Raw genomic sequence first — 19,671 nt, forward strand, 5'->3', positions numbered from 1 at the left:
GTTGCAGGAGGCATATTTGTACTATGTGCACTGAGGTCCTGGGAGTTGTGCAATATGGCAGAACTGGAAGTTAATCTAAGCTTTTTCTTTCTTCCTTCTTTTGGATCCTAAAGATGAAAAGAAGGAGTCCCTAAATCTCTGATAGAACTCATCTCAGTTCCCCAAAATAGACAAGACAAGACCTCCCTCTGCAAGAGTAAGCAAGTGGAAAAAGAACTGGATATATTAAAAGATACCTCAGAAAAGAAGTCTTATTCTGAGGAATCAAAACAATGCCATCCTATGACATAAAATTATTCTTTAGAAAAAAAGAGTTTTCCAAAATACTAATGTCAAATGGATCTCAATGGTATCCAGTAGACTAATGCTGTGTGAAACCAGAATAAGCAGTTAAGAGCTAAAACTGTAAGATCATAAAGGCTTTGTGTCATTGAAAAATATTCATGTCAAATTCAAAACCATAATGGAGGCAAAAAATACATTGGATGGTGAGAAACCCAAGTCCGTGGAGTAGAAGATTAACTCAAGACATTCAATAGACTGAAGAAATGTGTAGAGAAAGAAAAATTATAAGAGAAAAGATAAAACATAGAGGAAAGATCCAAGAGATCCAATATGCACACGACAAGGATTTCAGAAGTAAGAACATGACAGTAAAGTAAGAGCAACAATAAAAGAAAATAGAAGAAAACTTTTAGTTTTCTTTTATGAGCTAAAGAATGCCTTGAATAATAAATCACAGATTTACTAAATATAGAAACATTTCTGGAAAAAACAAACTTTTACTGGGAAATTATAAATTTTTATAATTTCAAGGGTAAGGAAAAAGTCCTCTAAGAATCTAGACAGACATTAACAAAACATACAATGGGGAAATTTCTATAGAATTTTTAGGGAAATGGATTAGGACTCAAGATTCAAAAATTATATGCCCAGCCAAGGTATGCAAGATACAGTAAGCCATCTTCAGATACATATTTTAGAAAATAACCTATCTTTTTGAAATAAGTGTTCAAAGATATACTTCAATTGATGAGGGGATGAATAATAATAAAATTATCAAGACTGGGCAAGGAAAATATTGGTATAAAAGATTCTGGAATATAAAATGAAAGTTGTAAGACATAAATGTGTTTCTAAATAATTGTTCTCAATATGATTGTAACACAATATAAATCTAAAAAAATTGAAAAGAAAAGATATAAAATATACAATGACATAGTATAAGCACTTTATTTACAACCCTAGATTATTTTAGTATAAATTGGAAAATAGGATGTGCATGAATGGGGAGTTAGGGGACTAGAGATAACAAGGATGCTAATTTGCTCATTTTAGGAATGCAAATGGCTTAGCAGTCAGGAACATGAGTACCTTGTTAATAAGCTGCTCTACCACTTCGTGGATGTATAACTCTGGGTGGTTACTTAACATCTAAGCATTAGGCTCCTCACCTATGAAATGGGAATACCATAATACCCCAGAGTTGTAAGGGAATGAATCAGATAATGTCTGTAAAGTACTTAGCACCTATAAGCACTCCGTAGTATTAGCTATTATCTTATACAGGCAGAAATCAAAAGATACTCTTGAAAACAGAGAAAATAGGTCTGAAGATGATTTTTGTAACATAAAGTAATGACTAAAAGAACTCATACACACACACACACACACACACACACACACACACTCCAAATCATTATAAAAGACTGAATGTACTCTATAAAAAGAAAGAAACAAGAATGAATGTGTCAGTTATTTGAATATTTCAGGTATTGATATTATAGAGCCATTAGAATAAACATGTCTTATTTTTTAGGTGATATTTAAATTTTTTAAAAAAATTAGACACAGTGATTTTTGTTGGGGGAAATATATATGCATAGAAAACAAAAGACAAAAGATAATACATACGAAAATGTTAATAGTAATTATTGCTAGGTGTTAGAATTATGCCTGTCTTTTTCTTCTCTCTTTTCTTTATTTTTACTAATAACTATAATGAGCATATATCATGTTAAAAGCAAAAAAAAGGTTTTATTTTTATGTAGCTTATTATTAACCACTGTTAACATTTAGGTACATATCACTCTAGAATTGGTCTTCATTTGCAAACACCTATATATATATATATTTCAGTCAGTCAGTCAAAGAATTTTTATTGATTATCTACTATGTTCCAGGCTTCATTATAATTTTCAGATATAGCAGTGGGGAAAAAAGGGGTAAAAATCTCTCTCCTCCTAGGACAGCATAAATAAGTAAAATATACAATTGGAAGAGAGCAGCATAAATAAATAACCTATATTTTTATATTGATAGGTAGCATGAAGAAAACATAAAACATGGAAGGGGATAAGAATTAATGGTTGCCATTTTAAACAGGGTGATCCATCAGGCCCCATTGAGAAAATTACGAAGTAAAGCTTCGGTAGGAATAGACACTTGAAGATGGTTTTGGAGGGGGCCTTGTGGCTTCCTAAGGGAAAAGAGTCCCAGACAGAGGTTACTACAGGTACCAAGGTCGTGGTGTGAAAAAATGCCCAATGCATTAGAAGAATAGCAAGAGGCAATGTGGCAAGAAGTCAGTAATTGAAAAGGAGAGTTCTAGGAATTTACGTTAGAGAATCACAGCAGAATGTCCACAGGCCTGAGAAGACATGTGGCTCTAGGCTATTGGAAGGGTTTTGGCTTTTACTCAGAGTGAACTGAGGTACCACTGAAGAGTTTTGAGCATGAGAATAACATGATTTGATTGGGTTTTACTAGGATAACTCTACTTTGTTGAGACATGCCTGAGAGGTACAAGGGTAGAAGCTGGGAGGCCAGGTAGGAGGCTATTGTAATAATCCAGGGGAAAAACAAGGGGTGAGAAAGAGGCAGGTTACAGGTGTCTTTTAAAGGTAGACCCCCCCAAGATTTGCTGAGTGATGAGTACGAGGGGTGTGAGAAAAGGAGGCATGAGGATGCCCCTAAGATGGTTGGATACACAGGTCTGGAGTTCAGGCGAGAAGACAGGTTGAAAATAGAAACTTGGGAGTTATTATTGTTTAGGTGATATTTTAAGCCCTTAGACTGGATAAGACCAGCAAGGGAATAAATGTAAGCAGGTAAGGGAAGAAGTCTAAGCATGCCAAGCCCTAGGGTACTTCAATGCTTAGATGTTTGAGAATATGAAGGGGATTGATCAAAGGAAAATGAGAAGAAACAGCCTGTGAGGAACATGAAAATCAGAAGAGTGTGTTATCTTGGGAGCTAAATGAAAGTGTTTCATTCAGGAGAGGGGATAATCTGTAACAACCGTATAGCTTGTAGGTCAAGTATAGTGAGGGTTAGGAGTGTCCATTTTAGCAATGTGGAGATTTTGCTGATATTGATAAGGAATGCTTCAGTGGAGGGATATGGAACAAAAGCCTATCTGGAGTGGACTTAGGAGACTAGGATTTAAGAGATTCCTCTTTTGTAGAGCTGGAACACCTCTTTCCATATTTCCTTACTTTAAGTTAATATTTCTCTTCCTGTGTTAGAATGGTGGAAACTGCAATTTCATTGCATTTCACTTTTACTGTCCATTGAAAATTAAATGATGCCCCCAAACCTGAAAATTGCTGTGAGATATTTTGCTAAATAAATATACCATTTACCAACACCTCAGCTAAAATAGGTCTCTCCAGCTTCCATGCTCATGAAAAATCCAAGGAAATATACAGACCCTTTTGCTTAGGCCCCTGCCTGTTATTTTTGCAATGTCTTCTCTAGTTGGTTGAAGAGTCATGTGAAAGATAGCATAAATAATCAGTTTTCTAAGCCATTTTACATACATTTAAAGCACATCTAGTTTTTCTCTCTGGACCAGATAGAAACATTAGCAGAGTTGAGCATCACTCATTGTTGCTATGGCTATGGCACCAAACCCTTATAGAGGATTTTTGTTTTACATTAGATATTTTTTATGATAGCAACAGCAATTTTGGTTTAAAACATAACTCGCTGGATATAATTTATCTGTAACATTTCTGTTTATTTTCTATGATGTGTCTTATTAATACGGATTATACTTTTGATGACTCTTCTGCTCTTTTGAAATATAATGTCTCTTGGCATATAAGCGAGAAAAATCTAGGCTGCTCATTGCTTAGAGGAATAGAAAACCGGCAAGATACATTTGAATGCATTACATTCTCAGAGCTTTTATTGAGGATATTTGAGTGAGTTTGAGTTCAAATTCAAGGTATATTTTTTTGATAATTGAATCAGAATGATTATTCATTTTAGAGTAATTAAAAATAATTTCTATCCTTTTTATATAGCAAAATCACTTTCCTTTTTATTTAAAGATTACAGATATATTTTTTGTTTGTTTCATTTCTTCAGTTCTTTTTTTCACATTTGGAACCCTTAGGGATACCATAAAAATAGAAAGTTTTTAAAATAAATTAAACCACAGGACTGACACTCTTGAAAACAACAGACTTGAATGAAAGGGGCTTTTTCCTCTCTTCCTCCAATACAGTCTCTTCTGTTGGGGAAAATACGTGGTTACAGTGACTGCAGTATTACAAAGAAATACATTTTGGTAAGAGAGAAACAAAACCTCTTGGTTCCAAATGTAGTTATTCACTAGAGGCCATTTATTCATCTGGCTCTAGGCTGTGGGAATTACTCCTAGCACAGAACTCCCTTTGAAACCTCCAACTCCCTAGGGGGTCAGAGATAGATGAGAAACTTCCCCTATGAACTTGGCTTATACATGGGAAACAAAGAAGTTAGTGGTTGAGGGTAACAGAGGAAAGGCGTGTGGGAAGGGTGAATGTAGCTAGCTTCCTTTGCTTGCAACAGGAGCTTCTTTCAATGCAAAGCTCATGCCAAGACAGATCAGGCACTCTACCAAAAAGATACAATAATTTAGTAATACAGTCTGCCCAGGCAGCTTAGCAGCTGGAAATGAGGGAGCCTTGGGATTTGCTATAAACGGTGGGGAAATTGGCTGATAGCCTCTCTCCTATATCAAGCAAAGGGAGCAAGAGAAAAGATTATAAATGTTTGAAACCAGAGCCAAACAGCATAGTCTGTTCTGGTCCAGGAGCTGCCAGGACTCCAGCGTTCTCTGGCTTCTGCATTAAATGCTGAGTTTGGCAGAGTGTAGGGCTAATAGGCCAGGAGACAGGGCTTACCTGGACGCATTCTCTGAAAGGCAGCTGCTGATTTTAAATTGTTTAGTGGAGGGAATGTTATTACATGCTCTATCTAACGCCATTCAGGATCTAAGCATAGCAACTATCTTTGGGCTAATTGTGCAATCAGAATAAATACCCAAAGGTCACTGCTGATACCTGGAAAGAGAACCAGTAGGTAGTTTTCAAACTCCAGTGATACTCAGGTAGGACATTCCAGTGGACGGCACATTGTGCTGATGGTATAGGAAGTTCTGGGGTGAGCCATAAACACAAAGCCCTGTAATATATTAGAAAAAAGCAAGCTGTGGACTAGCCAGGTTTATATCTCATATTGGCTCTTCTATTCATTAGCTGTGTGGTTCCTCATCAGTGCAAATGTCATAGTAATACCTACCTCAGAGGCTTATGTGAGGATTAAATGAGATAAGATGACCTCAACATAGAAGGCACACAATAAATGTTGATTTCCTTTACCTGGTATGGAATCTTAGCCTTTGTAATTCTTGAAATAAATTCCCTTCCAAGGAATTAGAGTTTATTTAAATTAATTTCACATACTTTTAGAAACTTCAATTGATTTTTGACCTTGAGGAATTAGGGGAATGTCAATTCTATAGCTGCCTCTGTGGTTCATTGTTGTTTGTTTACTCATGCTCTATCTCAGCATGTAGGTGAGCTGGAAAGACATACTAACCAGCACACATGAGCTCCATGACTAGGAAAAAGCAGATAAATAAACTATAGTAAGGTTCATATAAGTTTATATTATAAATGAAAAAGAGGAGATAAAATTCTTCCTAATATTTCTAATAAGACCCAGCACCCTTTTAAAAGCCTGTTGAGAAATATTGACAGTATATAGTTTCAAAGTTTATCTCCTCGTTATCTTTAGTCAAATAAAGTTGATATAGGATTTACATACAAAACACACTCTGCGATTATTTTGCGTGACTATCTTTTTTCACTAAATATCATAGAGTAGTTGAAACTCTTTAAAAATTATCAAACCAGTTTTGGGGACAAGATGGCAGACTAGAAGCAGCCCACATGTACCGCTATCAAGGAGAGGATCAAAAGTGGCACCTATGGATGAGCCTTCTCGGAAAGAGCATTGTGAATCACTACAGAAGTGATGGGAGACATTTAAAGTGAAGGAGAAGGTAGCAGAGCAATCCATTCTGCAAGATTGGAAGGTACCTGGGGGAGGCATCCCTATGTGAGAAGGACAGGAGGAGAGAGCCCTTGGGCTCCGTGCTCCCCTTGAAGGCACTGCAACCTGAGCTGTGAGGGGCCCCCCACTGCCACGATAGACTTCCAGACTGATCAGGGAGCCTTGGGGCCTGGGGGAAGTGCTGGAGCTTCAGGGGTGGAGCTGTGGACCCCACGACAGTGCTAGAGCCTTGGGGGCAGAGCTTTGAGGGTGCAGAGGTAGTGCTGGAGTCTCAGGGTTGGAAACTTGGAGTCTGTGCAGCAACACTGCACCAAGAGCAGGAGTAGCAGGGACCTGATGGCTTCTGTTCCTGGGTTACTGCAACTAATGCCATTCTGACCTCTCAGGTCCAGGGCACCAGGTCTACATGGGGCTCAGCTTTGCTGCAGCTACCTGTGCATTATCCCTGCTGGGCTAAGAAGGGAGTGGGCAGAGTGGACACTCACTCATACCATGCCGAACACCCCTCTACCCCAACAGGGGATTTGAGAAGAACAGACACCACAGATGCCACCTGAGAAGCACCTGTGGCCCCACCCTGGTGACCCCACACTGTTGCCTAGCCCCATGTGGCTCCACCTCCAATGTTCCCACACTGATTTCCAATCCTGCAGTTCCACCCATGCAGCTCCTAACCTGCTTCCAGGCCATGGTACCTGCTCCGAAACTCCCACTGCCTCCAAGTGTGGCTCTGTCCCTGAGGCTCTAGCACTGTCCCCAGACCCCAAGATTCTGTCTCCCAGACTCTACCACTGCTGCTAGGCCCATAGCTTCACCCCTGAGGCTCCAGCACTCCTGAGGGACCACCAGGGCTCCACAGCTGCTGCTGGACCCCAGGGCTTCATCCTTGAGGGTCCACTGCTACTGCAGGGCCCCAGCCTGCCTCCAAGACTCCAATCGGCCACCTAGTGGGAACTGCCCCCGCAGTCCAGTCCTCTGACAGGGATTCACCCGCCTTGAACCACCATTGCACCTGGACCCAGTTGGAGCAACTGTCCCTGGCCTGGACACCCACTAACACTGGCTAGATAGCCTCATCCAACTGCCACTGTCACCTCCATGGGGAGACTCAGGCAGAGAAATCCCCCAATGTTAGCCTCCATGGAGAGGGTCTCACCCAGCCCCTAACCCAGGCTCCCAACAGCCTCCTGGGGAACAACCCACCACTCCACACAAAGATCACCAAGCACCACCTTGAACTGTGACATTTACAGGAGGATAAGACAGAACAGAATAGCTGAAATGAGGCTCCCAGTGCACCTGCCTCTCCCCTGCCAGTCAGTCTTCCAGAATAGGACACAAAAGGGTTATCTAGGGACCTCTTCTTGCTAAGTACGAGAGTCACCAGCAAAGGGGAACAGGTGAGCTGCAAACTTATCACCCCTGAGCTGAGGGAAGAGAATTCAGATGAGAATAAACCAGCAATAGAACTCTGGCAACATGAAAAACAAACCAGTTTGACACCCCAATGGGATCACAGTGGATCTACAGCAATGGACCCCAATAAAAAGAAAATTGTTGATATGTCAGAAATGGAATTCAGAATATGGATGGCAAATAAGATGAATGGAATTGAAGAGAAAGTTGAAAACAAGTCAAACAAAGCTAAAAAAAATTTCAGGGCATCAATGAAAAAATGAAAGGTTGTTTAAGAGTGAGACAACATAAGAAAGATATAATCAAAATTAATTAAAAGAGTCATTTAGGGAATTTCAAAATACAGCAGAAAGCTTCAAAAACAGGCTAAACAAGCAGAGGAAAGAATCTCAGAGCTTGAAGACAAGGCTCTGGAACTAACCAAGTGTCAAAGATGCAAAAGAAGAAAAGAAGAAAGAAGAAAGAAGAAAGAAAAAGAAGAATGAACAATCATTCAGAGAAGTATAGGACTATGTAAAGTGAGCTAATATATGAATTACAGGTATCCCTGAGGGAGACGAATAAAAAGCAAAAAGCATGGAAAACCTATTTGAGGAAATTATTGAGGACAACTTCCCTGGTATCGCCAGAGATTCAGATATCCACATACAAGATGGTCTTCAAACACCAGGAAGATTCATAGCAAATAGGACATCTCCAAGATGTCACCCAGCTGCCACTGTCACATCCATGTCAAAATCATCAATTTGACCAAAGTCAAAATGAAGAAGAAAATTCTACAAATGGCAAGATGAAAGCAACAACTAACCTAAAAAGGCAAATCCATCAGGCTAAAAGACATCTCAGTGGAGACTTTACAAGCCAGAAGGGATTTTTAGTTTTCTTAAACAGAACAACTGTCAACCAAGAATTGTATATCCTGCAAATCTAAGTTTTATGAATGATGGAAAAATAAAGACTTTTCCAGATAAGCAAATACTAAAGGAATTTGGGTGTGACTACTAGACCTGCCCTACAGGCAATACTCAGAACTGCATTATACATGGAACAGCACAATAGATACTCACTAGTATAAGAAACACCTGAAAGTTAAAGCTCACAGCTTTTACAAAACAATAGCACAAGAGGGAAAGCAAAACAACAAGGTGTCATGCAACATGATGAACAGAACAGTATCTCACATATCAACAGTAACACTGAACATAAATGGTCTTAATGCCCCACTTAAAAGACATAGAGTGGCTGAATGGATGAAAAAACACACCCCAATATATACTGTCTCCAGAAGCACATCTAAACTACAAGAATACACACAGACTCGAGGTAAAGGGATGGGAAAAAATATTCCACACAAACAGAAACCAAATATGAACAGGTGCAGTCATGTCAGGTAAAATAGACTTTAAGTCAACAATGAAAAAAGACAAAGATGATCATTATATAATGGTAAAGAGATCAATTCAGCAGGAAGACATAACAATCCTAAATATACATGCACCTAACACAGGAGCTCCCAAATTCGTAAAGCAAATTCTATTAGATCTAAGTAAAGAAATAAACAGTAGCATCATAGATGCTGGGACTTCAACACCCCAACAGAGCTGGAAAGATCATCGAGGCAGAAAGTCAATAAAGAAACACTGGACGTAACTGGAACTCTAGAACAAATGGACCTAATAGACATTTATAAAACATTCTACGCCCAAACTACCGAATATACATGTTTCTCATCAGAACATGGTACATTCTCTAAGACTGATGATATCTTAGGCCATAAAACATGTCTCAGAAAATTTAAAAAAAAATTGAATCATACCATGTATCTTCTCAGACCACAGTGGATTAAACTAGAAATCAATTCCAGGAGAAACACTCAAATCTACACAAAATCATGGAAATTAAACAACATGCTGCTAAACGATCCTTGGGTCGAAGATGAAATTAAGATGGAAATCAAAAGGTTCCTTGAACTGAACAACAAAGGGGACACAAGCTATCAAAATCTGTGGGATATAACAAAAGTAGTCCTAATAGGAAAGTTCATAGCCTTAAATGCCTACATCAAAAAGACAGAAAGATCAAAAATTAACAACCTAATGTCACATCTCAAAGAACTGGTAAAGGAAGAGCAAACCAAACCCAAAGCCAGCAAAAAAAAAGAAATAACAAATCTCAGAGCAGAACTAAACATATATATATATATATACACATACATAAATAATATATATATTATTTATATATATAAAAATACATACATAAAGGATCAAAAAGTTAATTCTTTGTAAAGATAAGCAAAATTGATAGACCACTAGCTATACTACCCAGAAATAGAAGATAAAGGACTCAAATATGCTCAATCAGAAATGAAAAAGGAAACATTACAATTGATAATACAGAAATACAAAATATCATTCATGACTACTATGAAAACCTCTATGTACACAAATTAGAAAACCATACAGCCAACAAGGGGCCTAATATCCTTAATCTACAAATAATTCAAATTAGCAAGAAAAAAACAAATAACCTCATTAAAAAATGGATAAAAACATGAATAAAGTCTTTTCAAAATGAGATATACAAATCTCCAACAGACATGTTTTCTATCTCTATAGTTTTATCATTTTGAGGATTTTTTATAAATCATACACTACGATTCCATGAATTTATTTTGTGTTCTTTATGAATATACTTTTTTGAAGGATCTTATTTAAAAATAATTTTCTTTATTTGAGTCCATAATTAGAATAAGCTTGCTCTTCATGTATATAATGTCTTTTTATGATGAAGGGGTCTAGTTCAGGGTTACATGTTGCATTTAGTGGTAACGTCTCTTTCATTCTGGAAGAGTTCCTCTGACTTTCATGACCTTGAAACTTTTGAAGACCTTGACATATCTTAAAGACTTGGCCAGTTACTTTGTAGAATGTTCCGCAAATTGGGATTCTCTGACATTTCTTCATGATTAGATTGAGGTTATACATCTTCGGCAGGAAAATCCAGAAGTGATTCTGCATTTTTCTCATTGTTTCCTATCCGATGGGTTATGATTTTGATTTATTCTATTATTGACAGTGTTCACCTTGATTATTTGATTAAGGCAGTGCCTCCCAGATTTCTTCACTGTAGAGTGATTCTTTTTCTCTTTGCAATTAATAAATGTTTTGTGGGGAGACAATCTGAAATTATTTGAATTTCCCTAATCAAGCTTTTAAATCATTTATTTATTTTTATGAGCTCATGTTTTCCTATTTTATTCAATGGGTTATAATCCATTACTGTCATTATTTATTTTGTTCCTAAAATTGTCCTCAATTTAACCAGCAGGAACCTATTCAAGCTATCATCTCTCTTCTATTGACATGCCCCTTCATTCTTAGTACTTCCTTGCTTTCTGGCACAAGGAGTTCTAGGCTCATCTTGCACTTTCCCTGATGTCAGTCATTTTTCAATGGATATATGTTTCTTTTAGTGGAAATTTTGTTTAGAAGCCAAATCTGAGCTTTATTTATTGCTCTTGAGATGTCATTTTCCCAGTCCCTCTCAGTGGAGAGAGTTAGGTGATGTATGTATGTAAGTACATATATACGAAAATACATATTTATCTCCTTTCTCTCTCTTTCCTTCTCTCTGTCTCTAATGCTGATACCTCCCATTCCAGTCTAACATCACACATCTAGTTTTCTCCTTCTTCATATTTGTAAAACCCTCATTAAACAGAGAGAAACCTGGCTCCCATTATGTTTAACGTAGTTACCTATTTAATCAATCCCTTTGTAAGTAGCCAATCTCACATATTCACTGCCATCTCCTCCCCACACAGACATCTTACTCGCTCTGGTAGAGATTTGATTCCCCTTGCCAGTTCATCCCTCTGTGTAAACACCCTGCTTATCCTTCTGGGACTCCGCCACCTACAGCAAGCCATTTCCACATGCGGATATCCTTCTTTGCCTGATGGGGCTTTGTCATCCCCGCCAGGCCACCCCACACATGGTTACTTTCCTCTTCTGGACATGGATACCCTCTTCATCCTGTGTTCTGACACTCCTTGCCAAGCTGACCCTCTGTAGGGATATCCTTCTTGCTTTGGTCAGTTTCTGACTTCTGCAAGCCCACTCTCCCTGCATGGATTCCCTTCTCACCCTACCTGGCCTCTGATCCCCCCATGCTGGGCCACTCTCCCATGTGGACACCCTCTGAATCCTGCTTGGGCTCCAACATGCCACACTGTGTAGCCCCAAACATGGACACTACTATTACCCTGCTGAGGCTCTGACACTCCACTCTGGGCCACTGCAAACCCCCTTCCCCACTTAAGTGTGAATACTATCCCTCTCTTCCTCATCTAATGACATTAGAACTGAATTGCTCATGGAGTGAAAGGGTAAGAGGAAAGAGTAGGGCCAGCCATCTCATATCTGAACTCCTCTCCTTACAATTTAGGCCATTCTTTCAGAGCTTTGATCATTTTCTTAATTTATTTTAACTACTTTTGAAATTTTAGGTTATACTTTTCAAATTCTTTGGGGCCATTTTTTTTTGGTTTGTTTTCATTAACTGTTAAATATTAATTTTCATCTCTTTTTTTTACAATATCTTTAAACAGGGTTCTGTCTGAATCCTTTTTTGTTTCCCATGTTTAATAAGAAGTTACGTCCTCGACTATTAGGAAGAGTTTCCCGCGTAGGAGCGGGGATGAGCCACAGAAGCTTTCCTTACTTCATGGGTCAAGGGCTTTCTCCTTCATCGTTACTATGAAGTATTAAGAAATGTGGCTACTTCTTTGCTCAGTTCGGGAAGGCTTCCTGCTACTACCTCAGCATTCTCCACAGTTCCACGCACCTTGCTTTCCCTAGCAGTGCTCTCACATCTGAACACTGTCCTTTGCTGCTCTGTTACATTCAAGGTCTCCCTCCACTGGGCATCTGCTTTGCATGCCACTCCCACCTCCCCATTCTATGCAATGTTTTTCTCCCTCACATCTCAGGTGCTTTTACCCCTGTTCCATTTGTATTCTGCTCCCAAAAGCTTTTCTCTAGAGTAAGTCTCTAGCCTACTAAAAGTATGTATTTATTGGATATTGCTGAGATTCCCAAGGGTTTAAGCTACTTCCTGTTGTAGGGTTTTTTTTTTTCAAGTTCTGCTGGTTGTTCTCAGATTCTATTGCCCAAAATCCTGCTTAGGGTGGGAACTTCTCCTTTTGAGAATTAGTATCCGATGTCAATTTCTGGGTTCCATGGCTTGTAGACTCCATCGAGTTTCCATTTCTCTTCACCATTGCAGCTGCACAGCTGCTAATCCAGTTCCGGATTCTGCTGCTATGGCATCATTTGGCTGTGCCCATCCATGTTCTGGAGCCATGGGGATCCCTTGATACCCAGCATTATTGAAGATATCACCTGCAGTTTTTTTTCTTTCACAATCATGAACTCATTTTATTCTTTCACTATCCCATAGATTGTTTTTATAGGGAGATTTGGGGTGATTAATTTAAAAAGACTACTATGCCATTGTCATGTGCTTGCTATCAGAAATACCAGGTGGTCTTTTAAAAGTATAAATCATATCATGCCAACCCTACCTCTGCCTTCATCTCTGATTTGATCACCAACCATTCTACCTATTCCTCACCACTCTGTTAAAGTCATACTGGCCTTTGTATTGTTCACAATAGCCTCAGGGGCTTTTCAAATCTCTTCCCTCTGCCTTGCAATAATCTTCCCCCAAAACTTTGAATGCTTAACTCTTTCATTCCTATGTGTGTTCAATGTCAGCTCCTCAGCAAGACATTCCCTAATCACATTACAGCATCTTCCTTTCGTTCCTATCTCATTACTTTGCTTTATTTACTTCATAGAACATACCATTATCAGAAATTGTTCAGTCTTTTAATTTGCGTGGAATCATCTCTTCTGCTGGAATGTAAGCACCATGAAGGCAGGACGTTGCCTTTGGCACTGCTGAAATTTTGCCAGCTGGTGTACAGGAAGTGTTTTATACATACTTGTGAAATAAATTTACCGTTTCTACTAATATCAACATCAGCACTAGAATCTCTGAAAATGGAATCACTTTTGATTTCCTAAAGGGGATGCAATGACCCAATAGAAAGATGACCTTATAATAGAAGTCGTCATTTGTTTTCCATAATGTGTTTTCATCCTAACATGAAATTTTGGGTTCTGTTGTGATTCAGGTGTTTATATAGGTGATGAAGATCAGGCAAAGAGGAATAAAAAGAGATTGAATTGCTTACTATTGGATATGTGCTCTGACATTTCTTTGAAATGCTAATGATGCTCTGAATAACTATCAGATAGAAATTCACACGTATTTAGTTCTGTACCTTGGCATGAAATATTCACTTATCAAAGGAGAAGTGTGAAATTAAATGAGACAAGTTATAAAAACAGTTTAATCTATATATATATAGCCTCAGTTTTATCTAAAGAAATAGTAAGAAAAACACAAAAACTCTTTCCAAAGTATACTTTTTTAAATATACAAATAGAAATGAAGGAGTAAATCCCACATGATTACTATGTCAAAATAATTTTTATTAAGTGTCTGATAGGATCAGTATTACTACATTTCTTTGTAAAAATGAAATCCTCTAGAATAAAAATTATTGTCATAATAATAGAAACATTTAGTGTGTTCTATGCAATAGAAATTGTTGCATTTTACTTCCTGCTATGGTCCAAATGTTTGTGTCCCCCCAAAATTCATATGTTGAAATCCTACCCCCCAAGGTGATAGTATTAGGAAGGGGGCCTTTGAAAGGCGATTAGGTCATGAGGGCAGAGACGATATAAAAAAGACCCCAGAAAGCTCCTTCATCACTTCCACTATGTGAGAACACGAGCGAGATGGCGCTATCTATGAACCAGAAAATGAGCCTCTCTACACACTGAATCTGCTGGTGCCTTGATTTTCCACTGTTCAGCCTCTAGAACTGTAAGAAATAAATTTCTGTTGTTTATAAGCCACCTAGTTTATGGTACTTTGTCATATCAGCCTGACTGGACTAATACATTTCTATTATTTCATTAATATCCATAACACGTTTAGGTATATACTATTACTATCATCGTTTTCCAGATGTGGAAATATTATACAAACATTACCAGAATTAATTTTGAAGAATATATTAATTCTTTAAAACTCAGGATATAGGTTGGATTAGTTGTGTATTGTCATATATCAAAACATCCCAAACTTAATGACTTACAACATCAGCCATTAATTTAGCTCATGATTCTGATGGGTGTGTTCTTCCAGTCTGGGCCAGGCTCAGCTCATCTTGACTATGTTTGCTGATGCCTCTGTGGTCAGTTGGTCAATTGGCCTGGCATTGGTTGGTTCCTGGATGTCCTCACACGTGTGGAAGTTGGCTGGCCGTTGGCTGGGATAATGGGTCTTTTTATTTTCTGTTTTGTTTATTTGTTTGTTTTTATTTTTATGCTTTGATATCTTAGGGCCTTGCTAACCCAGAAGGGACTCCCAGGACTAGCTAATTCCTAGAGATAGTAAACAACTATCTTTTCGTATGCAAAACACCCAATCCAGAGCCCATACCTCAGCCACCTCCTTCATACTCTCACACTCTAGGCTACTGTTCATTCACCTGCCCTAATGACCCCAGGGCCAGGTACCAGTCAACTAGGTACAGTCTCTATGCCCTGGCGTGTGCTGAAATTATTCAAATTGGCCAATCCTAAACCCGCTTATCCCTGCTTTGCTTGTTCCTTACCATGGAAACCACAAAAAAGGCCCTTGCCCATGATCTCCCGTCACTCCATCTGCCTCCTGACTAACCCTGGTGCTCCCATGTGGCCCTCTGTACTGTGACATGCCCTTTTTCTTAGATCAATGAGCATAACAGTCTCCCTTTTCAGTGACAGTTATCTCCTGATCTATTGGTTTCACCACACCTGAAAAATAATAAAACCTGCATTTTAAAACAGCTGGATAATGTGTTATTTTATCACCCAGCAGGCCAGCCCCACTTGTTCACATGGTGGCAAGGTTCCAAGAGCAACAAGAGAACAAGTCTAACGTGCAAGTGCTTTTCAGATCTCTGCTCATATTGTGTTTGCTGCTGTCTGATTGAGCAGCGCAAGGCACATGGCCACGCTGGGAGTCCGTGTGGGAGGGCTGGCTGCAGGGGAGGGCTGTGTCTACAGGGCTCCATGAGCAGATCGGAGCCAGAACTGCAATTAATCCACTGTATGGGCTTTTCTGGAGGTTTCATATCAGTGCATTTTCCTTAATTTAAGTCATCTTTAGAATTTGGCCACTACTGAAATAAGCAAGTAATATTTGCCTTTTCACTACTCTTGGCAAAAATGATACCAACTATCCCAAAGCTAAAAGCTGTTATTCAAAAAACTAAACTTTATAAGCTAATAACTAAATGCTCTTTTACTTAGAGAAGTAACTGCTTATGACTAGAGGACTTGGACAATATGAAGTATTTTGGGGTTGTAATAATAGTCATTTTGGTCAAACCACAGAGAGGATGATAATCTAATAGTAATATTTACAGAAAACTTTAAATATTATGCCCCTAAAATCCTCCTCATTCTGGATAACGAACATGGTCGGAAACCTTTTGACTGAGATTTACAAACCTTTTTCCCACAATAGCCTGTCTCTTTTCCTTTTTCCTTTCAAACTCAAACCCCTTAGCCTTCTTTAGTGACTTTCAAAACGAAATTCTAAACTTCCTTATTTCAGAATTCTCGCTTCCTACTGCATCACTCACCATCGTTGTCATAGCACACCAACCTGCTTATGTTGTAAAGTACTTTGGAGGATCCAAGTAGCCTAGGAAGAAAACAGAGAAAATAAATTGGATCAGAATGCCAGGTCTTATTTTCTCTTATTAGCTTACCTCCAAGAAGAAAACAAAGTAAAACAAAAACAAATAATCAAAAAACTCTAATGCTCTTAGTCCACTTTTCCCAAATTTCAGAAACAAGTCGTGAACAGGAGAAATATGACCCTTTCCACAAAGAGCCTATTTTCTTGTCCTCTGGGTAAACCCAATGCTGGGTTGTTTTTTTTTTTTTTATTTTAAAAGTAACATATTTTCCAGGCCAATGGATGTTGGACTCTGATAGATCTTAATTTGAACCTCAGCTTAATCACTGACAAGGTTGGGAAATGTCAGCAACTTACCTTGTCTAAGTGTTAATTTTAATTTCTGAAAAAATGGACATAATAGGTGATGAACTCTAGTCCCTAGAGAGAGTTCAGGGCTGCCTTGCCCCACTATCCACTCAGTATTCTACCCCAAGAATGGTTTCTGTTGTGAGAGGAAGACAAAATGGAGTTGTCAAGACATAGCGTGACTACGTTAGAAAGGGATGGAGTTGTGAGTATAATAGTACTTGATGGGTGCCATTGTTATTCTTTGGGATTGGTGTCTCTTAGATCTCTCTTCCTGTCATTTTTCTTTCTGCCGTCTCAGGATGTTGGCATGATAGGTCTGGGCAGGGAGGTATCATCTCTTGGAAAAAGCCAAGCAAGAGCCAGGGTGAGGTCTGGGGGCACATAAGGCTGGGAATGTACCCGCTTTTACTGGCTTCTAGGGAGAGAGCAATATAGAGACCTGGAGCCAGTCCTTAATATAAAGAATGGATTTGTCTATAGCATCCTCTGGGAAGATGTCTGATGAGACTTATGGCTACCAATTCCTTAAAAGTATGAGAATTCAATATTGTGGCCATATCTCTTTCCATCAGAAAATCATGATTATTTTTAATAATCACTTCACAGGATTTTTATGAGGATCAAATGAGATAATATAAATACAACTCCTAATTTAATGATTAGTAAATAGCACAAACCCATTAAATGTTATTTGTTAATTTATAAAAATGCTGTTGTTTGGAGTTTATCTAGTAACTAACTTCTTCAAGTTATGAATCAGCAAATCAACTTTGAATTTGTTGTCATTATGTGCCACATTGGCTAGGACTTCTTCACAAGTGTTAGTTAAGGGCTTGTCAGCTAATTTAGCTTTTGATCTTGGCAAATATTTAGCTATCTACATGAATTAAAATGACACTGAAAAAAGTAAAAAGTGAACTTACTTCCTTTACTAAATTCTTTGGCCAATTGTATACACAATATATCTTTGAAAAATAAGTTAAGTCATATAAAAGCATGGTGCATTTTAAATCTCAGAGAAAATTTACATTTTATCTTAGGAAAAAACTCTAAAGCAACAAAAATGATCATTCTTTGGTTTCTTTTCTGCATTACATTAGAAAATAATTAATGCTATCTAAAAGAAGAAAGAACAAGATAGTTTTGTGTTAATAGCTCAACATCAGTTTCGTGTAAAAGAGTCTCGCTTCTTAGTGATATTATGGGTTGCATTGTTTGCCCGTGTTAAGCCTGAACAAATCCTTTTTGTCTAAATCATATGATCTGTGTTGAATTATTCTTAATTTTATATCTAAAGTAATACTATCAGGATTATTAAACTTAAATTACTTCTAATTGCACTTCTTTTCAAGACTTTGTATTTGGATTTATTTGCTATTTGCTGGGAGAAGGGCAAGGAGATGTCTTTATGTTTTATTTCGACTTACCTGCCGGATGTCCTGCTGCATGACGATTCATTCATTTATTGTGAGGGTTTGGAAGTGAGCATCCCACTTCCAGAAAACCCAGTTTTGTTCATCCACTAAAAAACACACACCTTGCGTTCAGGGGAGAAACATATACAGTCACTCAATTATTTAAAAATACACAGTGCATACCTTTGAAATGAGCCCTCAGGTTTATCAGGAAGCTTAGATTTGCATATATACACACATTCATTTTATATTTAATACATGGCACTGTAGGGTCATGGGGATTTCATAAAGTGAAGGTATTGCCTTGTAGCAATAAGTCAAATGTCTGGATATTGCACAAGTTTGTAAGGACACAGTTATTGTATCATGGCTTTCAGAATGCTTTATAACCACGCATCTTGACATCCTTTCCTCCATTTTGCAGATGACATCTCTCAACAGGAGGACAATGATCCCCCAAAAGAATACGACCCTGGGCAATTTGCAGGCCTGCTTCATGGATCCTCTCCAGCCTGTGAATCCCCTGAAAACCCCTTTCATCTCTATGGGAGAAGAGAGCAACGTGAAGAAGGACAAAACGAAGTCAGTTTGGCAAACAGTCCTTTGCCCCTCAAGCAGTCTCCGATAGAAAATAAGTCAGAACCTTTGGTAAAGAAAATTAAACCCAAAGTGGTCAGTAGAACAATTTTTCATAAAAAAAGCAACCAACTCGAAAACCATACTATTGTTGGCACAAGATCAACCAGGAGTGGATCCCGGAATGGGGACCAGTGGGTTATGAACACAGGGGGATTTGTGGAGAGAGCCTGTACTCTGGGGAGAATAAGGTCATTGCCTAAAGCCCTGATTGACATGCATTTATCAAAAAATGTCTCTAAATCCGATTCCAGTCTCATTGCCTACCCTTCCAATGAGAAAACATCAAGAGTTAACTGGAGTGAATCTTCAACTGCAGAACACAGTTCTAAAGGGAATTCCGAAAGAACACCATCCTTCACATCTGAATGGGAAGAAGTAAGCTTTGTTTATCTTGCTGCTCTTTATATAACACTTTGAGGTCAAAGGAGGTTTGGGGGAAGGATTTTTAGCTTTTTAAGTCTTTCAGAGGCAAAAAGAAAAAAATTAACAAATGCATATGGCTCCAATTGGAATGGAAATGCAACTGGAATGGAAATGTTCTATGGGTAATACATGGTAATTTCACAGCAAGTATAAAAACAAACACAGTTCCACACAGTGGGTTAATCTATTGTTTCCATAGAAATTGATATCAAGCAGAAGTAATAACTAGCTATGAGGTACAAGAGAATGT

At 38.3% G+C, this 19,671-nt stretch overlaps 1 protein-coding gene across 3 annotated transcripts in view; it reads left to right on the forward strand.

Annotated features, from left to right (window-relative positions):
- Window positions 1–19,671, forward strand: part of ANKS1B (ankyrin repeat and sterile alpha motif domain containing 1B) — a 1,021,409-nt gene that overhangs the window by 545,879 nt on the left and 455,859 nt on the right. For all 3 annotated transcript variants that reach the window (XM_012664020.1, XM_012664018.1, XM_012664019.1), the window contains exon 13: window positions 18,784–19,373. In XM_012664020.1, coding sequence (XP_012519474.1) covers window positions 18,784–19,373 — 590 coding nt within the window. The remainder of the gene's footprint in view (window positions 1–18,783; window positions 19,374–19,671) is intronic.

Source organism: Propithecus coquereli, unplaced genomic scaffold (genome assembly GCF_000956105.1).
Source record: "Propithecus coquereli isolate 6110/MARCELLA unplaced genomic scaffold, Pcoq_1.0 Scaffold85, whole genome shotgun sequence".
In the NCBI taxonomy this organism is placed as follows: Eukaryota; Metazoa; Chordata; class Mammalia; order Primates; family Indriidae; genus Propithecus; species Propithecus coquereli.